The sequence below is a fragment of the Aegilops tauschii genome, chromosome 4, assembly GCF_002575655.3.
Source record: "Aegilops tauschii subsp. strangulata cultivar AL8/78 chromosome 4, Aet v6.0, whole genome shotgun sequence".
Classification (NCBI taxonomy): domain Eukaryota; kingdom Viridiplantae; phylum Streptophyta; class Magnoliopsida; order Poales; family Poaceae; genus Aegilops; species Aegilops tauschii.
In genome coordinates this window covers 335,629,955-335,655,780 of record NC_053038.3, presented here as the reverse complement: position 1 = coordinate 335,655,780, position 25,826 = coordinate 335,629,955, and the positions used below count along the sequence as shown (strand labels likewise).

Below are 25,826 nucleotides of genomic sequence, written 5' to 3'. Positions count from 1 at the left end.
AGGAGGCTTTGTTAGTGCATTGGAAATCCGGAACGTCGTCGCCTCTTTTTTCGTGACTAGTTCAAGGTATTGATGCAACTGTCAGAAAATGTGATGATTGTGTTTTCGGTGAATTTTCTAAGTCAGTGCACTTCTTTGCTATCAGAACAGAACTGCATATGTCCACATAGTGTACTGCAATGAAGTGAAATTTATTCTTCGTACACTGAATTATGTCGGATTAGGATTCACACAGATGTACGCACATTTAGTTTTTTGATGGAGTTCTTTCTTTTCTTCTCTTTTTTTTGGTAATACAGCTTTTGTGTGGATGGAGGGTAGTGTGGGTAGGGGTGTCGGACTGCTTTCCTTAAGTAACAGGGCTGCATTCTTCATTTTAGCCATACTGCATTGTAGAGTGAAGAGAACTGCAATTCAGAAAAAAGAATACTTCGTGCTTCCACGTGGAGAACTGCATTGTTGTACGTCGCGGACTACTTTTGTACGTTGACTTCGGGCTTCCTGCGTTTTATTTATTAATAGTTTTTGGCAGTGCTGACGCAATTATTTTTTGTTTGTTGTTATTCATTTAAAAAATGTTTCTCATTTTTCTTTTTGATGTTTTATTTTTGAACTTATTGTTTATTCTTAGTGGGCCTTGTTGGCCCTGTGTTCGGGTAGTGAAGACGCATTGGGCCCAAGTCGGCCTGTGAGCACGGCTCATTCCCTGTGTGTTGTGTGCGGCCTAATGTTTAGTCCCACCTCGCCCGCCGAAGGCGCGCCCGACCTGTTTATAAGCGCTGGCGAGGCCACCGTATCGAACTCCTCTGGTTACTTATTTGGGCGCTTATACACGGCGCTCGCTGCTCTATGCTCTCTGACCTGTGGGCCCATGTGTGGTCGGCCCCATGCATTGTGACTCAGAACGACTCGCCTTCTGTGGACACAGACCTACTACGACACTGGCTGGGGCCGGTTGCACCTGGGTGGTCAATTTTTTTCTTTGGATTTTTCTGTCTTAAGTATTTTTCAATGTCGGGGCGTGCAGTGCTTTTAGTAAATCATGCGTGCACTGCATTGATCAGGGTTCTGTACTGCATGTGCACGCATTCCGTACTGCATGTACAGTTCTCATTTTTGTTTCCGGGTTTTTGCTATTATGTAATCTTTTTTCCAATGTATGGAAGTGCACTGCTTAGTAAATCATACTTGCACTGCATTGATTATGGTTCTGTACTGCACGTTCATATATTTCTGCACTGCATTGATTATTTACGTGTTTGCATTTTTATTTTTGTGTTTTTGCTCTTATGTATTATTTTTTCAAATTTAGGTTCGTGCACTGCTTTGTTGTGTATGTTAAAACTTCATTCGACAGAGTCTGTACTGCATTCATGCACAATTTGCACTGCATGCGTCCTGTTTGCACACTGCATCTTATTTCCGTTTTGTGCGCTGCTCGAATCTAATGATACATGAGCAAACAACAGAAAACAAATTATCACAAGCATTATGTACGACAAGTTCATCATCAGCAAACTAAGTTGAACAGAAAGCAATCTAACATAATCAAAGTTCATCATTACAAGTGATTCTGCATGGCAAGCAAACTAAGTTCAGCACACAAGCAAACTAACGATACATAAGCAAACAACATAAAGCAAACTTGATGATAATTCTAAATCGACGCTGGCATTGTTGGCTCTTGGCCGGCACCATCTTCCTCTTCACCAGTTAGGCTCTTCCCATCCCCAGCTGCTCCTGGCGCGCTTCTTGAGGGGCTCCTCCTTCTCCAGCTTTGCACGGCGAAGCCCGTCCTGGGTGAGGGTGATGCGGTTCCATATCTCGTACGCTGCGTAGGCGTCCTTTGCCACATACTTGATGTGCCTCATGGATAGAGGCAGGGTGGCCCAGCGTCTGTGCTCGTCGTCGGTGATCTTCTTCTTCATGCTGTTGTACTAGTCGTCGATGAGCATGCCGGAGGCGTCTCCAAGGGAGTCCAACTCCTTGGTTGCCTCGGGCACCCTCCACTCCTTCTGGATGTCGACGAAGTTGGCGACCTCCAGATTGACACGCTCTAGCCTGGTTTTGTCGCTGTCGATGGAGAAGCCAGCAAAGGTGTACCTGGGGTCGGCGAGGAAGTTGTCGAAGACGGTGCACCTTTCAGCGGCGCTCATTTGGAAGAGCAGCACTGGGTGATTCTTGCCGATGGAGAGCTGGCAGAGGGCGGGTTTCTGCGTCGCTTCAGGCTCGTTGTTGTACTCGAGATCAATGCCGACGATCTTGTGGCGCTGGAAGCTGAGGTGGCGCTCGTACTGCGCGAGGGAGATCGCCATCTGCTTCTTGTCATTGGTGTGGATGACGTGCAACTTGGTGTTGTCGTGGGCCTCCACGGCCTTGTCGCCCTTGTACTCGTCGGTGAACGCCATCGCCGGTAGCAGGGCTTGGTGCTTTTGCGTGGATAAGGAGCGATTTGGTGGCAGCGCAATGCAGGGGTCTGAATTTAAGGGGAGGGCGCGGGGTGGGATGGCCGCGTCGGATGAACTGCACGATCTCGCTGACGATGCGGTTGTGCAGATCGTGGGTTGGTGTTGCATCTGTGATCGTGGGCTTGTGGAGATGAACCGCTCCGATTGGGTGGTTGTATGCGAACGTGGTTTTTTATTAACGTAGTTTTATTTTATTTTTGATCAGTAATTTTTTTTTAACCACCACTTTCTGTGCGAACGGGCATTTTGTTACGTTTATACATGTATCCTGCGTGATAATGAACTGCATTTGTTATAGTATTGCACTGCATCGTCTAGAATGCAGAACTGCACTTTGTCTACAGGTGCGTACTTCACCGTTTTTTGCGTGTCCTTGCTGTAGCCCCTGAACAAAGTACAATGTATTTCGCAATTTTACGAGTTTTTCGTTGTGTTCTATGCCATGTATTTATTCATGTAGGTAATCCGGATCTGGATTGCTATACCGTACTGCATCGTGTAACAAAATGCACTGCAATTTTCTAGTGCTGCGCACTGCATCTGGTTTTTGCCTGTACTTACTGCAGTCCCTGGTACGGGAGGGGTAGGGGAAGGGGGGTTGGGCCCCCCCCCCCACTTTTTTTTAAACTTATTGTTTTTTCTTAGTCGGCCTTGTTGGGCATGTGTTCGGGTAGTGAAGACGCATTTGGGCCCAAGTCGGCCTGTGAGCACGGCTGGTTCCCGGTGCGTTGTGTGCGTCCTAATGTTTAGTCCCACCTCGCCCGCAGAAGGCGCGCCCGACTTGTTTATAAGCGCTGGTGAGGCCGCCGTATCGAACTCCTCTGGTAACTTAGTTGGGCGCTTACACACGCCGCTCGCTGCACTATGCTCTCTGACATGTGGGCCCATGTGTGGTCGGCCCCATGCATTGTGACTCAGAACGACTCGCCTTCTGTGGGCGCAGACCTACTACGAGACTGGCTGGGGCCGGTTGCACCTGGGTGGTCAATTTTTTTTCTTTGTATTTTTCTCTTAAGTATTTTTTTCAATGTCGGGGCATGCACTGTTTTAGTAAATCATCCGTGCACTGCATTGATCAGGGTTCTGTACTGAATGTGCATGCATTCCATACTACACATGTTTTGCGCTACATTTTTGTGCACTGCATGGGTAGCATTTTTCTTTATTGTTTTTCCTCTTACATATCCTTTTTCTTAGTGTACGGGTGTGCACTGCTTTGGTGCCTCTATGCGCACTGCATTCATCATAGTCCTGTGCTGCAGGTGTACACATTTTGCACTGTGTGCATCCTTCTTTGTGCCAAAGTTGTGACTGGTTATGCCAACGCTGCGGACTGCATGACTTACATTTAAGGACTACATCAGGTGCAGTAATTTTTTGTTTTGTGCACTGCGCGAAAGTGCTTCTATTTCGCTTCATTTTGAGCTTGTACTGCACTTCATGCACACATATAGTGAACTTCCTGGTAGGACTTTGGAGAACTGCACACATAAAATGGTCTGCTTCCACTAGGACGTGGGCGGGAGCCCCCATGAGGCCCCAGGGCGGCACTAAGGAGACTCTGGGGCGTGTACAGCCCCACTCATTATTACGTGCGAGTGTCACGAGCGGAGACCTTCACAGGCCGGAGCCTTGCTTCATGTCGCCCGACGAGGACCCCACCGTGCGCCACCCCTGACCACCGTTGGGGAGATCGGAAACCAGGACAAGACCAAGGGGCCAGGGGGACGCTGGCGGCGTCCTCGGTGACCATAGGCCCCCCACTAGGGAGAAGGGCTCGCCGGCGCCTTCCCCGGCGGGGAACCTACCTCCAGGCAGGGCCCTGCTCTGTGCGGCGCGAGGAGGGCCCTCCCGCTAGGCTTCCCCCGCGTTGCTCCCAACGTCCTACGCGCTCCTGCGGGGGATCCGTCGTCCTGAGAGTCCTGGTGGCAGCTGCACCCTGGTTCACCTGCGATCCATGGTCAGCGTAAGCATGCTCCTGCGGCATTAGCTGTACCCAGAGGCTGTCGCCGTTGGAGATGTTTGCGGGGCTTGGTGGCGGCTCGAAGGAGAGCTCGGCCTCGTGTATATCCAGCGCCCAGCCTGGCGTGGGGGATCGGCTGGGGCCCTCTCCCCGCGCGTGCCTTGGATCCATCGCGACGGTGACGTAGGCTTTCAAGCTGTTCGCACCAGAAGTGCTACCCGGCTGCCTTGCGTTCCCGCCTTCTTCAGTCGCCCTCTGGTCCTGTTGGCCAGGGGCCGGCACTCCAGCGCGGTCCCGGGTGATGTCACTTGGAGCAGCCCCGCGCAGAGGGGGCACGTTCGGGGTGGCGCGGGCTGCTCCACGGGGCTGGTCGGCATCGAGAGGCTCACCAGGGCCCCTGGGAGGGGGCGCGCAGTTGTGTCGGGGGTGAGAGCGCGCCCCCACCACCACCTGCGACGTGGGCAGGGTGTAGAACAGCGCCGCCCCCCTGCACGCTGCATCCAGCAACTCGGCGACTCGTTCCAGCAGGGCGTCGCGGCCACTTTCCAACAGCCTGCACCACAAGAGCTCTCGGGCCACGATGACCGCTGCCCGCATGTTCACTTGTTCCCTGCGCGTGTGCGGAGCGGTTGCTGTAGTGTAGTTCGTAGATCATGCGGCGGCGCGGTTGCGGCGCGGCACCAGTGGAGAAGGTTGCGGCGCACGCCCTCCACGGCCGGTTGCCCCCGGCAGAACGTGGGCCGCGAGCAGAGCGGAGTGGAGGTCTTCCTCGTCGGCGGGCGCTGCCGAGGAGGCCTGGACGACCCAGTGCTCAACGTGCGCTCTCGGGGTGTCGTCCATGGCGTCGATGGAGCGGCGGAGGACTGGTCAACGGAAGAGAAGATCCGACGCACCCCTGCCTGGCGCGCCAAAAGTCGGATTGTGGGATCCGCAAACCCTTGAGAGGTTCGAACTCTGGGGTGCGTGCGGAGATCTCAACCTACCCAGCCTGCCTACTCGCGATCCTCCTAAGCCTAGCGCGTCAAGCTCAAAGAGACACAGAGACACAGCAGTTTATCCTGGCTCGGGCCACCTTGCGGTGTAATACCCTACTCCAGCGTTTTGGTGGATTGCCTCGAAGGGCTGAGGATGAACTAGTACAGTGGATGAACAAGCCTCAGGAGGTGAGGTGTTCTTGAGCTGGTGAGGTGGTCGGATGAGAATGGATCCCTTCCCCCTCTATGGTGGTGGCTAAGTCCTATTTATAGTGGCCTTGGTCCTCTTCCCAAATGTTGGCGGGAAGGGATCCCACAATGGCCGGATTTGAAAGGGGACAAGCAGTACAGCTTATCCTGACTAAAGTAGTCTTCGCCTGCAAAAAGCCTCTGGTCGTGACGCTGCGATGGGCTCGTCGATGACCTCCGTCCTGCCGTCATGGCGGTCTTGGTCTCGTTGCACCAGAATGGTAACAATGGCTGACGCCTTGGGATTCCGCGCCTGTGGCTTGCCTCCTTTGCACCGAAGAGAAAACCTGTGCTCTACGCCCGCCTGGCACCCGCCTGGCCTTGGTCGTCATGGCTCACGTCAGCTGAGCCTCATGAGGTAGCCTTGCATAGAACTCTCTGCCCCTCAGGAGCCAGCCTGAGGAGGCCGGTCCACTCAGGGGTCTTGGTGTCGCCCGCCTCGCGAGGCTTGGCCCCTCGCGAGGGTCTTGTGTTGTCGACGCTGAAGCCGGGCCGTTCCAAGCCATCGATGGAGCCACTTGGTGGGCCAAAGGCAGGTAGGGCTGGATACCCCCAAATCCAGGACGCCGACAGGGCCAGTTTCACCACGGGTCGTTACTGGGCCAAGAGTTACAAAGGGCCTCATATGGGTCGAAAGATGTCATGGGCCATACATGGGCCGGAACTTAAAACGGGCTGGAATCGTATTGGACGGCCCAGATGACACTACTGGGCCTAATTCGGATAGGTCATAACGGGCCCTGGGTTAGTGGGCTGTAAATGGGCTATATGCGAACAGGTCGTTAAGAGGCTTTCCATGGGCCGGCCCGCCACCTTTTGACCAAGTCAAATGGGCCGCCCTTTTCACATGAATGGGCCTCTATTGGGTCGTGCCACGTGTCAACATATCATAGGCTCCTTCGGTCCAATGAGTGGATGATATCTGTCCCAACGGTGAGCTGACACGTGTTTCCTCCAGCCAATTATGATTTTACATGTGGAAAATCCCCATTGGTCGGGGCTGTTAACGGGTTATCGGATCCAAAACCGGACCCGATAGCTTAACGGTGTTCCGTTACGGTGGATGCCACATGTCAGTCTCCCTTGACGAAAGCACTTCTGTGACGCGCTATTTATCGTCATGGAAGTGGACACTTCCGTGATGATAATTTTGGTAATGTCATGGAACACTTCTACGACAGCACAGGTATGACTATCTTGATTCTGTCATAAAATCGTTATGGATGTACATGCATGACAAAAAACGCGACCTACTGTGACAAACACGTATCATCACGGAAGTGTATTTTTTTGTAGTGCTACGAAGGAATTACTCACTCCCGGTGGGGAGCATCATGGAATTGGCGATGGAGATGTGTTGGTGATGACGAAGATCGAAGATGTCCCTCTCCGGAGCCCCAAACGGACTCCAGATCTGGCCTCCCGATGAAGAACAGGGCTTGGCGGCGGCTCCGTCTTGTGAAACACGATAATTCTTTCTCCCTGATTTTTTTCTCTGGAAATATGGGATTTTATAGCATCGGTTTGAGGGTCAGCGGGACCACCAGGTGGGGCGGCACCCACCTGGGCGCGCCTGGGGGGGCTGGCACGCCCTGGTGGGTTGTGCCCACCCAGGTGCCCCCCTCAGGTCCTTCCTGGTTCCAGAAATTCTCTTATTTGATATAAAAAATCCTCGTGAAGTTTCGTTCCATTCCGAGAACTTCTATTTCTGCAGAAAAATAACACCATGGTAGTTCTGCTGAAAACAGTGTCAGTCCGGGGTTAGTTTCATTCAAATCATGCAAATTAGAGTCCGAAACAAGAGGAAAAGAGTTAGGAAAAGTAGATACATTGGAGACGTATCAACTCCCCCAAGCTTAAACCTTTGCTTGTCCTCAAGCAATTCAGTTGATAAACTGAAAGTGAAAAAGAAAAACTTTTACAAACTCTTTTGCTCTTGTTTCATAAATAAGCTTAAACAGCACCCAGTTTTTCAGCAAAGATTATAACTAACCATGTCGACAATAACTCTTAAAAGTTATATTAACTCATATCAATGACATAATCAACTAGAGAGCAATAATAATATATCTCAAGTAGCAACACTTTGTCAAAACAACCATGATACAATATGAGAATAGTGGTATCTCGCTAGCCCTTTCTGAGACCGCAAAACATAAATGCAGAGCACACCCAAAGTTCAAGCAGCGACTAAACGTTGTAATTCATGGTAGAAAATATCCAGTCATGATGCACCCAACATTAGCTATACACAATGCATCAGCATGACAGCAGTGCTCTCAGGTTCTGGCGCTTATTTGAGAAGGTGATGACACAACATAAAAATAAATAGATAGTCCCCTCGCAGAGGGAATCAGTGATTTGCAGAGGTGCCAGAGCTCATGTTTTAAAACAAAGGTAAATGATATTTTGAGACATGCACCCTTCTTATTCACTTCACGACCATCAGTAATCAATATCTTCCATGCTAAACACGCTAGTGGCGGTTCCCAAGCGGAAAGGTAAAGGTTATGACTCCATTGGGAGTTTTTGTTTGATTATTTGTAAGCTCTTTTCATTTTGCAGTTTGGGACTGGGCATCCCAATTACCGCCCTTTTTCTCGTGCGATGGCGAGTGAATAAACACTCGACCTGAGAATAACCCGCTTAGCATGGAAGATACCGACTACCTCCTGTCATTCCATGAACTATCCAGGCACACAAAAAGGATATTTATTTGAAGTTTTTAGAGGTGGCACATGCAAATTTACTTAGGACGGCAGGGTAATACGGCATATAGGTAGGTATGGTGGACTCATCTGGAATAACTTGGGTTTCAGGTTTTTGATGTACAAGCAGAGTTCCCACTTAGTACATGCGAAGGCTAGCAAATAGGTTGAGAAGCGGCCAGCTAGAGAGCAACAACGGTCATGAACATGCATTACGCATAAGTAACATTTGACACTAGCATGAGTAGGATATGAATACCATGAACATAAATATCATAGAGGCTATGTTGGTTTGATTAAACTACATGCATGAGCATGTGCCAAGTCAAGCCACTCGAACATTCAGAGGAGGATACCATATCATCATACTACATCACAATCATTTTAACGCAATGTTGATATCCAAGATAAGTCATTATTCACTCCTAGCTACTTATGCATGGCATGAGAAACTATAACCTCTAATTGTCATTGCAAACATGTTTGATCATAATAGGATGAAGCATGGATACTAGGTTAAACATATTTACAAAAACAGAACAAGTCGAGTTCATACCCGTTTCTCTCAGCCATGGCCAGTTCATCTAATATCTTCATTATTGCCTTTCACTTGCATGACTGAATGATTTGAAATAATAATAGTTCAAGAGTGCCGTGGACTAAGCTGGAACCTGCAAACATTTTATCCAAGAGGAGAAGACAAGGTAATATGGGCTCTTTGTTAGATCAACATAATGCAAATGAGAGCCACTCAACATTTTCATCGTGGTCTTCTCCTCAGTATGACTCGATAAAAGAAAAAGAAATTCAGAGAAACACACTGAAATATTTTTGGAGTTTTTGGTTTTTTGAAAGCAAGCAAACGAAAAAGGGAAAAGCAAAAACGAGAAAAACTATTTACACGGGAAAGCTCCCAACAAGTAAAAGAAGAACAAGGAAATCTTTTTGGGTTTTCTTTTTAGTGCTACAACAATTTAAACTAGGAAGAAAAATCAAAAAGAAGCAAGAAACATATTTTTGGGATTTTCTCAAGGTTTTTCAAACACAGAAGAAGAAAGCGAGAAAATAAATTAAACATGGATGATACAATGAAAAAGTGTGGACACCGACAACTGGAATGAAATGTGTGAGCATTAATGTAATGTCAGTGGAAATACGTACTCCCCCAAGCTTAGGCTTTTGGCCTAGCTTGGTAATCAGTCAGTAGCCTGGATGGTAGTTGGTGTGGTAGCTTACGGAGGCCCTCGGCGTTGATGCCTCAGCCCACCGTGCTGCCTCCACTGCTGCGTTGTGAGATCGAGCCTCGCTCTCCAGAACATAATATCTTCCCTTGCTGTGATAGTCCGAAAGAGCAGGTGCAGGCAAATATGTGTGCACAACAGAGGTTTGGTTAAACAACAAATTATATGTGAAGTCATGAATTTTTCCCTTGAGGATCTTATGGCTTTTTAAAGCCTCAAAATCTAAATACTGCGTGGGTAGGATAGGGTCAAAGGGCAAAGGTGAAACACCTAGCTCTCGTGCTAGACGCATGGCATAAATTCCGCCATAAAAATAGCCACTGCTAGAGTTGTGCTGCAGTCTACGTGCAACAATCGCTGCAAGATTATAAACCTTTTCATCGGTGAGAGTGGCACATACGAGGTTCAAGTCTGGAGCACAAAGTGTACTACAGTCTTGCTTGCCTACTATGCATTTTCCATTGAACAATGCGAAGTACTGAATTGCAGGAAAATGTATGCTCTTTATTCTACCTTGTGCCACTCCCCTAGTTTCACCAAAGCAAAGACTAGTTAAGAAAGACTCAAACTCAGACCTAGGTGGCTCATCGAGTAAACCCTAGAATGGGATTTTGCAGAGGTGAGCAAACCTTTCCAGAGAAATGGTAAATGGATTATCATAAAGTTTAAAAGACACCCTAGCCTCCCGGGGGAAGAATTTAAATTATTCGACAAATGATTCAGTAAGGATGAGGCGTTGGTCGCACTTATCTGAAATGTAGGGACCGAGTTCGGCATTGTGAACTAATTGCTCAAATTCCTCCTTATGCCCACTCTCGCCATGTAATCGTCACATGGCCACAAGCATGTTTTGGTTGTGGAACTTCGAATGGATTTTTCACTTGGTTCGGCGTAGGACCGGCGAACGGAGCTGCTACTAGAGGATGCCTCCGAGGATCTCCTCCTCGAAGAACTCCTTCCAAAGAAGTTCATAATGTTCGCGTACAATTTTCTGAAAATTTTTGGTCATGAAAAATTTATTAACAAAACTTCACAAGATTGATAGCAACTACTCATAGGGATATATAGAGGCCATAGCAAGCATTCAAACTACTTAGAACTCTAAGAATTCAACATGCAAGCTCATCTACAGTAGCACCAAGAGTAGCTAATTATTCAAAATATAAACCACTAACACAAAAACTAATTGGACACATGGAGGAGTCACATACCAAGCAACAAATCTCCGAAACAGTTTCAGAAACGGAGCTTCAAGCAAAGAGATCGAAATCCGCGGTTTCGGAGGCAAGAACACGAGAGAGCGTGTGTTGGTGATTTTTTTTCTGGGTGAATGGAGTGGTGTGGGAGGAAGAAGTAAGTGAGGGGGCCCACCAGGTGGGCAGCACCCACCAGGGCGCGCCTGGGGATGCTGGCGCGCCTAGGTGGGTTGTGCCCACCTGGTGCACCTCCCCCAGGTATTATTTGCACCAGAAATTCATAAATATTCAGGAAAAAAACCGTGTCAGATTTTTAGAGCATTCTGAGAACTTTTATTTTTGGGCCATTTTTTATTGCACGGAAAAAGCAGAAAACAGACAAAGTATGGCATTTTATTTTATTTAACTAATAAAAATAGAAAACAAAAGGTAGGGACAGAAGGTAGTGCTTACTAAATTCATCAACTTCATACCTCTCAAAAATGATCCATTAATAAGGTTGATCAAGTATTATTAACAACCACTTTCGATTAGCATGAAACCGAAGAACTTTCATAAATGACTAAGTTACCTCAATGGGGATATGAATGTCCCCCACAATAAGCATTTCATATTTCTTTTTGACAATAGGTAGAGGTAGTTGAAAACTTCCAATAGTGATTGTCGGAGATTTTTCAATAACATCAATACCATTCACTTGGAATTGTTTCTTCGGAAAGTGCGCCTATGCTCATTACCATTGATATGAAAAGTAACCTTGCTTTTATTGCAATCAATAACAGCCCCTGCAGTATTCAAGAAGGGTCTACCAAGGATAATCGACATGTTTTCATCCTCGGGCATCTCAAGTATAACAAAGTCAGTCAAAATAGTAACATTAGCAACAACAACGGGCACATCTCACAAATACCGATAGGTATGGCAGTTGATTTATCAGCCATTTGCAATGATATTTCAGTAGGTGTGAGTTTATTCAAATCAAGTCTTTTATATAAAGAGAAAGGCATAACACTAACACCAGCTCCCAAATCACATAAATCAGTTTTAACATAATTTCTTTTAATGGAGCAAGGTATAGTTGGTATTCCCGGATCTCCAAGTTTTTTAGGTACTCCATCTTTCAAAGTGTAATTAGCAAGCATAGTGGAGATCTCAGCTTCCAGTATTTTTCTCTTATTGGTGATGATGTCTTTCATATACTTTGCATAAGGAGGCATTTTCAAGATACCAGTCAAGCGAGTGCGCAAAAAGACCGGCCTAATCATTTCAGCAAAGCGTTCAAATTCTTCATCATCTTTCTTTTTAGTTAACTTAGGTGGAAAGGGCATAGGCTTTTAAACCCACGGTTCTCTTTCCTTACCATGTTTTCTAGCAACAGAGTCTCTTTTGTCATATATTTTATTCTTAGGTTGTGGGTTATCAAGATCAACAGCTGGTTCTATCTCAACATCATTATCTGGTTCTTTATCATTAGGTTGAGGGTTTTCATGAACCTCGTCATTATCTTTTTCATTATCAGAAGGTGAGTGTTCATTACCAGATTGAGTTTCAGCATCAGAGATAGAAACTTCATTATCATTATCAGGAGGTTTTTCTACTTCAGGTTCACTAGAGGTAGGCAAAGTCTTATCATTTTTCTTCTTCTTTTTCGTTTTAGAAGAACTAGATGTAGTGGTGATGTTCCTTTGAGAATCTTGTTCAATTCTCTTTGGGTGTCCCTTAGGGTAAAGTGGTTCCTGAGTCATTTTACCTCCTCTAGTTGCTACTGTAACAGCAAAGTCACTTATATTATTGTTCATTTCATCAAGTAACTCTCTTTGAGATTTATCAACTTTTCTAATTGAGTTTGAACCATAGAGGCATGTTTTCCTACACCTCTAACATCATTTGAGATTCTAAATAGCAAGTCACTTAAGCGAGCAAACATACCAGAGTTGTATTTCAGTTGTTTCATAACATTTGCATTGAAGTGATCTTGCTTTCTAATGTAATTATCAAACTCATAAAGGCATTGACTAGGATGTTTATTACGAGGATCATCACTATCATTGAATTTCATTAAAGATTTTACCTCTACCACCTTGGGTGGTGGTGGTGCTTCAAGCCCATGTATTTCTTCGATAGGTGGTAAATTTTTAACATCCCCGGCCTTATTACCTTTTTCCTTCATGGATTTCTTTGCCTCTTGCATATCTTCAGGACTGAGATATAAGATACCCCTCTTCTTCGGAGTGGGTTTAGTAGGTGTTTCAGGAGGAGTCCAATCATCATGATTTTTCAATATGTTATTCAATAATTCTCCAGCTTGCCCAATAGTTCGTTCCCTGAAAATACAACCGGCACAACTATCTAGGAAGTCCCTAGAAGCATCGGTTAGTCCATTATAGAAGATATCAAGTATTTCATTTTTCTTAAGAGGATGATCAGGCAAAGCATTAAGCAATTGGAGAAGTCTACCCCAAGCTTGTGGGAGACTCTCTTCTTCAATTTGCACAAAGTTAAATATTTCCTGCAAGGCAGCTTGTTTCTTATGAGCAGGGAAATATTTTTCAGAGAAGTAATAGATCATATCCTGGGGACTGCGCACACAACGAGGAGCAAGAGTATTGTACCAAGCTTTAGCATCACCCTTTAAGGAGAACGGAATTGAGAATATAGTAACAGCGAATCTTCTCATCATGAGCAAAAAGGGTAGCTATATCATTCAACTTAGTAAGATGTGCAACAACAGTTTCAGTTTCATAACCATGGAAAGGATCAGATTCAACCAAAGTGATTAACTATGGGTCGACAGAGAATTCATAATCCTTATCAGCAATAACAATAGGTGAAGTAGCAAACTCAGGATCACATTTCATTTTAGCATTCAGAGATCTTTCTTTATACAATAATTTTTGTAGATTATCTCTATCCTTACAAGCAAGAATATCTCTAGTTGCCTCCTCACTCATAATATAACCTTTCGGTACCTTTGGTAATTCATATCTAGGAGGACTAGTTCTAGTAGGTGTTTCAGTAGATTCAGTTTCAAGTTCATCATCAGATTCAACAATATTATGTTGTCTTACTCTAGCAATTTGTTCATCAAGAAATTCACCTAGTGGCACATCATCACGCAAGGTACTAGCATCATCATGAGTAACATTCATAGCAGAAGTAGCATCATGCGACATATCAGAATTAATAGCATGTTGTGGAGTTGCAAGTTTACTTATAACAGAAGGTGAATCTAAAGCAGAACTGGATGGCAGTTCCTTACCTCCCCTTATCTTTGAGGGAAAAATCATAGTCTTAGCATCCTTCAGATTCTTCATAGTGATAATATGATAATAATCCCAAATGACTCAACAAATATAGCTATGCTCCCCAGCAACGGCGCCAGAAAAAGGTCTTGGTAACCCACAAGTATAGGGATCACAATAGTTTTCGAGGGTAGAGTATTCAACCCAAATTTATAGATTCGACACAAGGGGAGCCAAAGAATATTTGAAGGTATTAGCATCTGAGTTGTCAATTCAACCAAACCTGGAGATTAATTATCTATAGCAAAGTGATTAGTAGCACAGTAGCATGATAGTTTTGATGATAGTAGCAGCAACAACAATAACGGTAACAGTGATAGCAGTGATATTGTAGCAGTAGCAATAGTAGTAACTTAGCAAGAACAATATAATATAAATTCATAGGCATTGGATCGCTGACTCTTATAACCTAGGGAGATATGGCACTAGCTCCAGTTCATAAATATAATGTAGGCATGTATTCTGTAAATAGTCATACGTGCTTATGGAAAGAACTTGCATGACATCTTTTGTCCTACCCTCCCATGGCAGCGGGGTCCTATTGGAAACTAAGGGATATTAAGGCCTCCTTCTAATAGAGAACCGGAACAAAGCATTAACACACGATGAATACATGAACTCCTCAAACTACGGTCATCACCGGGAGGGGTCCCGACTATTATCACTCCGGGGTTGCCGGATCATAACACGTAGTAGGTGACTATAACTTGCAAGATCGGATCTAGAACATGGATATAATGGTGATAACATAAATGGTTTAGATCTGAAATCATGGCACCCGGGCCCAAAGTGACAAGCATTAAGCATGGCAAAGTCATAGCAACATCAATCTCAGAACATAGTCGATACTAGGGATAAAGCCCTAACAAAACTAACTCGATTACATGATGAATATCATCCAACTCGTCACCGACCAGTGAGCCTACGAAGGAATTACTCACTCCCGGTGGGGAGCATCATGCAATTGGCGATGGAGATGTGTTGGTGATGGCAAAGATGAAGATCCCCCTCCCCGGAGCCCCAAACGGACTCCAGATCTGCCCTCCCGAGGAAGAACAGGGCTTGGCGGCGGCTCTGTCTCATGAAACGCGATAATTCTTTCTCCCTGAATTTTTTCTGGAAATATGGGATTTTATAGCGTCGGTTTGAGGGTAAGCGGGGCCACCAGGTGGGCAGCACCCACATGGGCATGCCTGGGGGGCTGGCGCGTCCTGGTGGGTTGTGCCCAACCAGGTGCCCCCTCAGGTCCTTCCTGGTTCCAGAAATTCTCTTATTTGATATAAAAAATCCTCCCAAAGTTTCGTTCCATTCCATGAACTTTTATTTCTGCACAGAAGTAACACCATGGTAGTTCTGCTGAAAACAGCGTCAGTCCGGGGTTAGTTTCATTCAAATCATGCAAATTAGAGTCCAAAACAAGAGGAAAAGCGTTAGGAAAAGAAGATACGTTGCAGACATATCAGGCACCAGCTGTCCGCATTCATGGCGTCCATCCATATGCCATCATTAAGTAGGCTCGCCACCCGAGGAACTGATATGTCTCCAACATATCCATAATTTTATTGTTCCATGTTGTTATATTATCATTCTTGGATGTTTTACAATCATTTTATAGTCATTTTATATCATTTTTGTACTAACCTATTGACATAGTGCCCAGTGCCAGTTGTTTTCTGCATGTTTTTTACATCGCAGGAAATCAATATCAAACGGAGTCCAAACGCAACGAAACTCCTGGAGGATTTTTTTGGGCCAAAAGACATCCGGTGGTCCAAGGAAGCACCTGGGGGTGGCTCGAGGGGAGCAGCACCCACCAGGGCGCGCCAGGAGGCCTAGGCACGCCCTGGTGGGTTGTGCACACCTCGGGTGCCCCCTGAACTGCCTCTTTGCTCTATAAATACCCCAATATTCCAGAAACCCTAGGGGAGTCGACGAAAATCAATTCCAGCCGCCGCAGAGTCCAGGACCACCAGATCCAATCTAGACACCGTCATGGAGGGGTTCACCACTTCCATTGGTGCCTCTCCTATGATGCGTGAGTAGTTCTTTGTAGACCTATGGGTCCATAGTTAGTAGCTAGATGGCTTCCTCTCTCTCTCTCTCTCTTGATTATCAATACAATGGTCTCTTGGAGATCCATATGATGTAAGTCTTTTGCGATGTGTTTGCTGGGATCCGATGAACTTTGAGTTTATGATCAGATCTTTGTTTTTATCCATGAAAGTTATTTGAGTCTTCTTTGATCTCTTATATGCATGATTGCTTATAGCCTCGTATTTCTTCACCGATATTTGGGTTTTGTTTGTCCAACTTGATCTATTTATATTGCAATGGGAAGAGGTGCTTTGTAGTGGGTTCGATCTTACGGTGCTTGATCCTAGTGATAGAAGGGGAACCGACACGTATGTATCGTTGCTACTAAGGATAACAAGATGAGATCTATATCTCCGCAATAGATAAACGGATCTCGTCTACATCATGTCATCATTCTTATTGCATTACTCTGTTTTCCCATGAACTTAATACACTAGATGCATGCTGGATAGCGGTCGATGTGTGGAGTAATAGTAGTAGATGCAGGTAGGAGTCCGTCTACTCATCTTGGACGTGACACCTATATAATGATCATTGCCTGGATATCGTCATGATTATTCGAAGTTCTATCAATTGTCCAACAGTAATTGTTTTCCCACCGTTTGCTATTTTTCTCGAGAGAAGCCACTAGTGAAACCTACGGCCCCTGGTTCTCTTTTCGTCATATTTGCCTCTGCGATCTATTTTCCCTTGCATTTATTTTCAGATCTATTAAACCAATAATACAAAAATACCTTGCTGCAATTTATTTGTTCCGCGATCTATTTATCCTATCTACCACTTTTACCACACGTTTTTTGCCTATCTTGAGGCGCCTTACCCGGAAGGGATTGACAACCCCTTTTACACGTCGGGTTGCGAGTATTTGTTATTTGTGTGCAGGTGATGTTTACGTGGTGTGAGGAGGTTCTCCTGCTGGTTCGATAACCTTGGTATCATCACTAAGGGAAATACCTACCGGCGCTATACTGCATCATCCCTTCCTCTTTGGGGAAATACCGACGTAGTTCTACCAGACATCAAAAGGAATTTCTGGCCCCGTTGTCGGGGAGGATCTTCAACATCAACCAGGTTCCTAATCACAAATATCATCTCCTCGCAATTTGCATTATTTGCCATTTACCTCTCGTTTTCCTCTCCCCCACTTCACAAAAATTTGCCGTTTTATTTGCCCTTTTTTTTTCATTCACCGTTTTCTCGTCAGATTTGTTTTCCGTGTGCAATCTTGTTTATCACCTTTTGTCATTATGGATTTCTCTTCTTCTATTGTGTGTACCCCCGAGAACGAGGTTCTCAACTTTAAACAAAGGGGAGGAGAAAATTTAAAAGATGCTTGGTATAGGATTTGCAATGCTCATAATAGATCTATCCGTAAGCAATCTACCGTTGTTCTTCTTCGTTGTTTTTATGTGGGCATTACCACTTGGTACAGATTTGTCCATGATATGATTACCGGTGGGAATTTCTTGATGTGTCCTTCTCTTGATGCTTTTAATGCTTTGGGAAATTTAGTGGGCTCACCACCACTCGTGATCAATGAAACAATATTGACTCTCGAGCATGTTATGGAAAGACTAGATGCTATTGAAAAGCAAATGCTTACCGTAGAACATATTGAAAACTTGGATAGAAAAATGCAAAGTTATGCTACTAAAGTTGGGTCAAAAGCAGGAGATGTTTTTAAGTTGCTAAAAGAAAAGGGAACTATAATCCATGAAAGAATCGAAGAGAGCCCGTGTAGGACCGATAAACTGGAAGAAATTTTTTCTAATCTAGGTACCGCTTTTGCTTCCGCTAAAACCCCGTGAAAAATAGTAAGACTACTCAAGTCACTAAAAACAAAGGTGCAACTTCTAGCAATGATAAAGGAGATCTTAAGATGACTAGTATCCATACCAACTTTATTGAAGTCATAAGAGACCCTTTTTGTGAAAATAAGTTTCTCAATCTCATGCCTAGAAGTATTCTTGCTGAGAATTTATATGCAAAATCCTTGAAAAATCCTAAGTGTTCGATCAAAGAATTGGACAAAGATGACAACACTTAGATCATACGTGTTATGCCTAGCTAGGGGCGTAAAACGATAGCGTTTGTTGGGAGGCAACCCAATGAATAAAATTTATTTTTGCTTTTTGCTTTCTGTTCTTGAGTATTAGCACAATTATTCTACTGTTATGATTGTGTTTTTGTGTTTTGATTAGTGTTTGTGCCAAGCAAAGCCTTTGGGAAGATTTGGGTGAAAGTTCATTTGATCTTGCCGAAAAACAGAAACTTTTGCGCTCACGAGTTTATTTTTCATTTTTATTAGGATAGTGCTTTTGAGTTGATTCTTTTTGTAGAAGGTTAATAGACAAATTCCTCACGACCAAAAATTTATTTCAGAATTTTTGGAGTTAGATAAGTATTCGAAATATTCAGATTGCTACAGACTGTTCTGTTTTTGACAGATTCTGCTTTCTTTGCGTTGTGTGCTTGTTTTGATGATTCTATGGTTTTCTTTGATGAGTTTTTGCCATAGAAAAGTTGGAATACAGTAGATATAATGCAAAAAAATAAGAATAGGTTTGCTACAGTACTTATAGTAGTGGTTTGGTTTCTTATACTAACGGATCTCACGAAGGTTTTGTTTGAGTTTTGTGTGATTGAAGTTTTCAAGTTTCAGGTTATCTTACGATGGATGAAGGAATAAGGATAAGCAAAAGGCTAAGCTTGGGGATGCCCGAGGCAGCCCAAGATAATATTCAAAGAAGTAGCAAGCAACTAAGCTTGGGGATGCCCCCGAGTAGCATCCCCCTTTCTTCTAACAACCATCGGTATTTTACTTGAAACTATATTTTTATTCGTCACCTAATATGAATTTTGCTTGGAGCGTCTTGTATGATATGAGTCTTTGCTTGTTTTGCTTTGTGTCTTACATGTTGAGTCCTTGATGGACACACCTTTTTGAGAAAGCCAAAAAATTATGCTATGCTTGCTCCTATGCTTCACTTAAATTTTTAGAGCCATGGATTTGCTCTAGTACTTCACTTATATCTTTTTTAGCACGGTGTGCTTTGTTAATTTTGAAGAAATGCTCTCATGCTTCACTTAGATTTATTTGGGAGTTAGTAATTTTTTAATAAATTCTCTCTTGCTTCACTTAGATTATTTTGAGAGAAAGAAAAAAAATATGCTCGTGATCTTCACTTATATTTGCTTGAGCTTATCAAAAGAAACATATGAAAATAGTCCCAAAGTGATAGATATCCAAGGAGGATATAATAAAAACTTTCATGAAGATCATTGGACAAAATAAACTTGATTCTTAGTAATGGTTTTGAGATATGATGATATGATATGTGAGACATGTTGATGAGTAATTGTGCTTTAGTAAGAATATTGATGTTAAGGTTTGTGATTCCCTGTGCAAGCACGAAAGTCAATAGTTATGCAATGAAATTTATATCCTACTTATGGTGCATTATTCGGTGTTACTTATGCTTAATGCTTGGGTACGAGATTTTTCGCTTTTTTGTTGGTTGCTTCTCAATCTTTTTGCTAGCCTTCATTTTGCACTAAGTATGATCACTACTTGTGCATCCAAAACCCTTTAAACCAGTTTTGCCATATGAGTCCACTATACCGACCTATATGCGGTATTTCCATGCCGTTCTAAGCAAATTTGCATGTGCCATCTCTAATGTTCAAAATAAATTTCTCTTTTGTGTGCTCTACTGCTCACGAAGCGGTAAAGGGTAGCCAATATTTTCCATGCTAGATGTGTTATTCTCATGATGTGTGTTTATTCACTTGTCATTGCACGAGAGTACGGCAAAGGTACTAGGGATGCCCAGTCCCGAAATGAATAATGAATTTACTTTATCTTGTCAAATAATAAATTCCTTGGAAAGTGTTGGTATGGAGGGCACCCGTGGATACGGTCAGCCATGGAAAGTGAAAGTAATGGTGGAAAAAGGAATAAACTTTATTTTCTGTTTGCGAACCGCCTATGATGTATCTAGCATGGAAAGTGTTGGGATGCTCCAAGTTGTTTTCATTGGTGGGAAAAGTATGCCTCTCAAAAAAAATTATCTCTCAATTTAAGCTTTGAGCTCTGGCACCTCTACAAATCACTACTTCCCTCCGCGAAGGGCCTTTCTTTTACTTATGCAATTTTTATTTTGAACTTGAGTCTCCATCTTCTCTTATAAAATACCAACTAAGGGGCACTATGATCATATTTGAGCATTGGGTGTAGCTAATATTCGAGTGTGTTTCATGAATGGATCGATGATTGAGCATGATGGGCTAGGGATAACTTGCCTTAGTGTTGATATTTTGAAGGACATGGTTGCTTGTTGGTATGCTTGAGTATCAAAGTCTTCATGTCAAAACTAGACTATTGCTTTGAATCATATAAAAGTCCATATGTCCATGCTATAAAGAAAGAAATGTGATCAACATGTTAGGCAGCATTCCACATCAAAAATTCTGTTTTTTATCATTTACCTACTCGAGGACGAGCAGGAGTTAAGCTTGGGGATGTTGATACGCCTCCAATGTATCTATAATTTTTTGTTGTTCCATGCTGTTATATTATCATTCTTGGATGTTTTACAATCATTTTATAGTCATTTTATATCATTTTTTGGTACTAACCTATTGACATAGTGCCCAGTGCCAGTTGCTGTTTTCTGCATGTTTTTTACATCGCAGGAAATCAATATCAAACGGAGTCCAAACGCAACGAAACTCCTGGAGGATTTTTTTGGGCCAGAAGACATCCAGTGGGCCAAGGAAGCACCTGGGGGTGGCTCGAGGGAAGCAGCACCCACCAGGGCGCGCCAGGAGGCCCAGGCGCGCCCTAGTGGGTTGTGCCCACCTCGGGTGCCCCCTGTACCGCCTCTTTGCTCTATAAATACCCCAATACTCCAGAAACCCTAGGTGAGTCGACGAAAATCAATTCCAGCCACCGCAGAGTCCAGAACCACCAGATCCAATCTAGACACCGTCATGGAGGGGTTCACCACTTCCATTGGTGCCTCTCCTATGATGCGTGAGTAGTTCTTTGTAGACCTACGGGTCCATAGTTAGTAGCTAGATGGCTTCCTCTTTCTCTCTCTCTCTCTCTCTCTCTTGATTATCAATACAATGGTCTCTTGGAGATCCATATTATGTAAGTCTTTTTGCGATGTGTTTGTTGGGATCCGATGAACTTTGAGTTTATGATCAGATCTATGTTTTTATCCATGAAAGTTATTTGAGTCTTCTTTGATCTCTTATATGCATGCTTGTTTATAGCCTCGTATTTCTTCTCCGATATTTGGAGTTTGTTTGGCCAACTTGATCTATTTATCTTGCAATGGGAAGAGGTGCTTTGTAGTGGGTTCGACCTTATGGTGGTTGATCCAAGTGATAGAAGGTGAACCAACACGTATGTATCGTTGCTACTAAGGATAACAAGATGAGATCTATATCTCCGTAATAGATAAACGGATCTCGTCTACATCATGTCATTGTTCTTATTGCATTATTCCATTTTCCCATGAACTTAATACACTAGATGCATGCTGGATAGCGGTCGATGTGTGGAGTAATAGTAGTAGATGCAGGCAGGAGTCGGTCTACTAATCTTGGACGTGATGCCTCTATAATGATCATTGCCTGGATATCGTCATGATTATTTGAAGTTCTATCAATTGCCCAACATTAATTGTTTTCGCACGGTTTGCTATTTTTCTCGAGAGAAGCCACTAGTGAAACCTACGGCCCCCGGGTCTCTTTTCATCATATTTGCCTTTTTGATCTATTTTCCCTTGCATTTATTTTCAGATTTATTAAACCAAAAATACAAAAATACCTTGCTGCAATTTATTTGTTTCGCGAGCTAGTTATCCTATCTACCACTTTTACCTCACGTTTTTTGCCTATCTTGAGGCGCCGTACCCGGAAGGGATTGACAACCCCTTTTACACGTCGGGTTGCGAGTATTTGTTATTTGTGTGCAGGTGTTGTTTACGTGGTGTGAGGAGGTTCTCCTACTGGTTCGATAACCTTGGTCTCATCACTGAGGGAAATACCTACCGTCGCTATACTGCATCATCCCTTCCTCTTTGGGGAAATACCGACGTAGCTCTAGCAGACATCAGGAACCAACTTCGGCGACTCACTGGTGCACCTTGACGCTTGGCCTCACCAGAATGCCCTACTTAAAGCGGCAACGCCCAGCTAAACTCCACACCAGAGCGCATCCTCCTCCCTGACACCACATCCACCATGACCGCAAGCGAGAACGCTCTGCAAGAGAGCTTGTCTTCAGGGATGAAGCTCGAGGTCGCTTCCCTTGCTCAACTCACTGCTCGCAATGCAATGCCGGCATAGCCGGACGCATACGCGGCCGCACAAGCGGTGGCCGCACCGATTACCGACAACGAGAGCACCGCCAGCCACGCGTCCTACGTCCCGCCGTCCAATGTTCGGTGGCGCATGTGGCATGTGAATAGCGACGGACCGTCCACGTCCACCATCATAGACCTCACGTCCACCGGCAGCTCCGAGGTCAGGGACTCCTCTGAGGATGAGTAGGGCATGGGAGGCGACAGGGCCTGGTGTTCCAAGTGGGTCGGTCCATCTCCTGGGTTCTACTCTTCCTTGCCGAAGAACGCACCTTCAGTTCCCTGGTCTTGAACCCACCGCCATTCATGGAGAAGGCAGATGGAGGATGTCATCGCTGATGCGGAAGTACAAAGGAAAGTGGACGTCGGTCACCGCCGTAGGATAGGTTTAGGGTCGGGTTTGTTTTCTTTTTTGTTCTAAAAGTTTGAAATTGTAATGAAAATCTGTCGTGTTTGCATGAATCTTGTCTGGTGTATATGAACTTTCACAATACTAGTAAGATATATTGTATGAAAATATATTGAACGATGACTCTAATCGTATTTACTTGGTATTGTGGTTGTCATTGTTTTCTTGTGTATAAACCTGGTTTAAGTTTAGAAGGTTTGACCGGAGACAAAGCTAATATGTGAAGTAAATAAAAACATAGGGTTTACATACACGATTTGTCTTAGGCACTCCAATAGTACATCCACTACACATTCACGCATTTCACATCTTTCTCTCACTCTGTCTGTCAAACCAACTAAGCCATGTCCTAAAAAATGTCCTCAAAAAACCAACTAAGCCAAACTACAAGCATATCGCGCGGGAAAAGACACGGCCGTGCCATTTTAGTCGGGAATAATATTGATGGATCGCGTGAAGCGCCAAGTTTAAAAGGAAAAGGCGGTACACTTACAACACGCCTGTCGCGGTTGCATTGCACCCCTCACACGGTCGGTCCTGCACACCGCTAACCCAAAGGGAACGCGCTTCGGCTTGCCTCTTCACCGACACATGGGACCGCATTTGGAGAAACCGACCATGCGCCAAACTCCCCCACCCACCATGCGAAAATTCCCCCCAAATCCCAAATTCAACTCCCCTTAGGCCAACTAGCCAATAATATTCCCCAAACCCCCCTCCCCCTTCCCCCATCCACTCCATTCGCTACGCTAAAGCGGTCGTCCCTACCGCGCCCATACATCGGTGTCACGGTTCATCACGGGGATGCACGGCGATCCTCTCGCTCCCACAGTACGCTCTCATAAACTCCGTCCTCCAGCCGTGCCGCTACCACTGGCGACGTTCTTGTGTAGATGCACGGTGGTCAGCTTCTCCCATGGTACGTGCATTCTAGACTGAGGCCCCGTGCATGTCGGAGTAGCTCTAAATGTTAGTTGATAGACGCTGTTAATCTCACTACTTGCGGAAATAGTTTACAATCAATATGCTCTGCTTAAAAAGCTTCCTTGACATGTTCTGTACTCAATCTGCTTTGCTGAGATGGCATGCCGCGCCCGATTAGTTGCTAAAATATCCTGCCATATATTAGGACCATGTATGTATTGTGAAGTAGATTGCCATGGTCTAGTAGCCAATCTGTTAGGTGAAATAGCTTGACATCGTTCTATACTCAATCTTTGTTGCTAAGAAGGCCTTCGATAGTTGTGTGCTCGGGCTCATTGGTTGCTGAAATAGCCTGCATAATTTAGCACTCAATATGTTTGCTAAATTAGCTTTACATATATTTCATTACCTAGATCTGCTTGTTCAAATATCTTGCCATAGCTTTAGACATCGACCTAGGTATTTTTCTGGACTTTATAAAAAAGCATATATGTTTTCCTATAATATCTAGTAGAAGAACTAATTTTTATGTCTAACAGATGGACATGACTTGGATAACTTCTGCTGGAAGATTCTCCCCTGCATATGTCAAGGGGGTTGAAAACTTCATGAACTTTATTAGAGCTGAGTACGGTGGTCTGAAATCATATGTGCGTTGCCCGTGTAGCAGTTCTATGAATTCAGTTTCAAGACCCCAGTCAAATGTGCAAAATCATCTACACTTGTATGGGATGTCGGTCACATATACTAGGTCGGTCTGCATGCTGGAACAATGCAACGTGGCAGTCACCGCATGAAATAAGCTGTCAGTATTCTCAGCTATGGTCACCTTTCTTCAGGTGAAGACATCTGAGTGGATGACAAACAAATTATTCGATGCGATGTTGGCTTCTTTCCGCAAATCTTACCCAGATGCGTTTGAGCTGCCACACACCTACGGTAAAATGAAGAATTTCCTTTGTGCAGTTGGAATTGGATATGATATGATCCATATTTGTGAGAATAATTGTGTTCTGGTCCGGAAGGATTATGCCAACTTCAGTGAATGCCCAAAGTGCAAATCATCACGACGAAAAGATGGTGGTGCTGTGAAGAGGATTACTCGTAAGGTTCTGACATATTTTCCAATTATACCAAGATTGTAGAGGTTGTTTCAAGATGCTCAAACAAGAGAGTATGTATTGTGGCATTCTAGGAACCAGGAGTACAAAGATTAGAATGTAATGAGCCATGCATCTCATGGTAGTGACTGGACAAGCTTCAATCTGAAACATAAAAAGTTTGTTGCTGAGCCGAGAAACATTAGACTTGGCTTAGCTACAGATGGATTCAACCCATTTGGCCACCAGAGCGCCACATATAGCATGTGGCCAGTGCTTGTTATCCCTTACAACATGCCACCAAATGTCTGCACCAAAGAATCAAACTACATGATGGCCTTGCTCATCCTAGGTCCAAAAGGTCCTAGAAAGGATTTTGATTTATTCATGGAGCCTCTTGTGGAGGAACTTCAAAAGCTATGGAGGGGTGTTATCACTTGAGACCTATATAGCAACACTAGCTGATTTCTTTCTGCGTGTTTTTATAATTTGGTGCATCCATGATTATCTGGCTTTGATCACTATGTCAGGGTGAATGACACATGTTTACAATGCATGTGTTCACTATGACAAGATTCCCCTGTCATACGCAATACTTAGCAAGATCTGTTACATTGGACATCGTCGTTTCCTTGCCAAGGACAAGTCGTGTCCTAGAAAATACCGAAGACTTGTGTTTGATGCAACTCATGAAAGTTATGATGTGCCAAAGAGGCTCACCAGCGATGACTTGCAGGAGGAATTACAGAAGGTCAGACATATTACACCAGGAAACCATCCTGATAATGGTAGAGGGAAAAGGAAGCGTGGGAGGGCAGAAGAGA

The 25,826-nt window shown here is 44.3% G+C and overlaps 1 protein-coding gene across 1 annotated transcript; it reads right to left on the bottom strand.

The window, feature by feature from the left end:
* Positions 1-1,937: 1,937 nt before the first annotated feature.
* LOC141021862 (uncharacterized) lies at positions 1,938-2,408 on the bottom strand. Its single transcript, XM_073497713.1, has one exon. The coding sequence runs from the start codon at positions 2,406-2,408 to the stop codon at positions 1,938-1,940; it is 471 nt and encodes a 156-aa protein (XP_073353814.1).
* Between the last annotated feature and the right edge of the window lie 23,418 nt (positions 2,409-25,826).

Bases quoted from the DNA above. Each gene is read 5' to 3' on its own strand.
- LOC141021862 (XM_073497713.1), bottom strand. From the start codon at position 2,408: ATGGCGTTCACCGACGAGTACAAGGGCGACAAGGCCGTGGAGGCCCAC.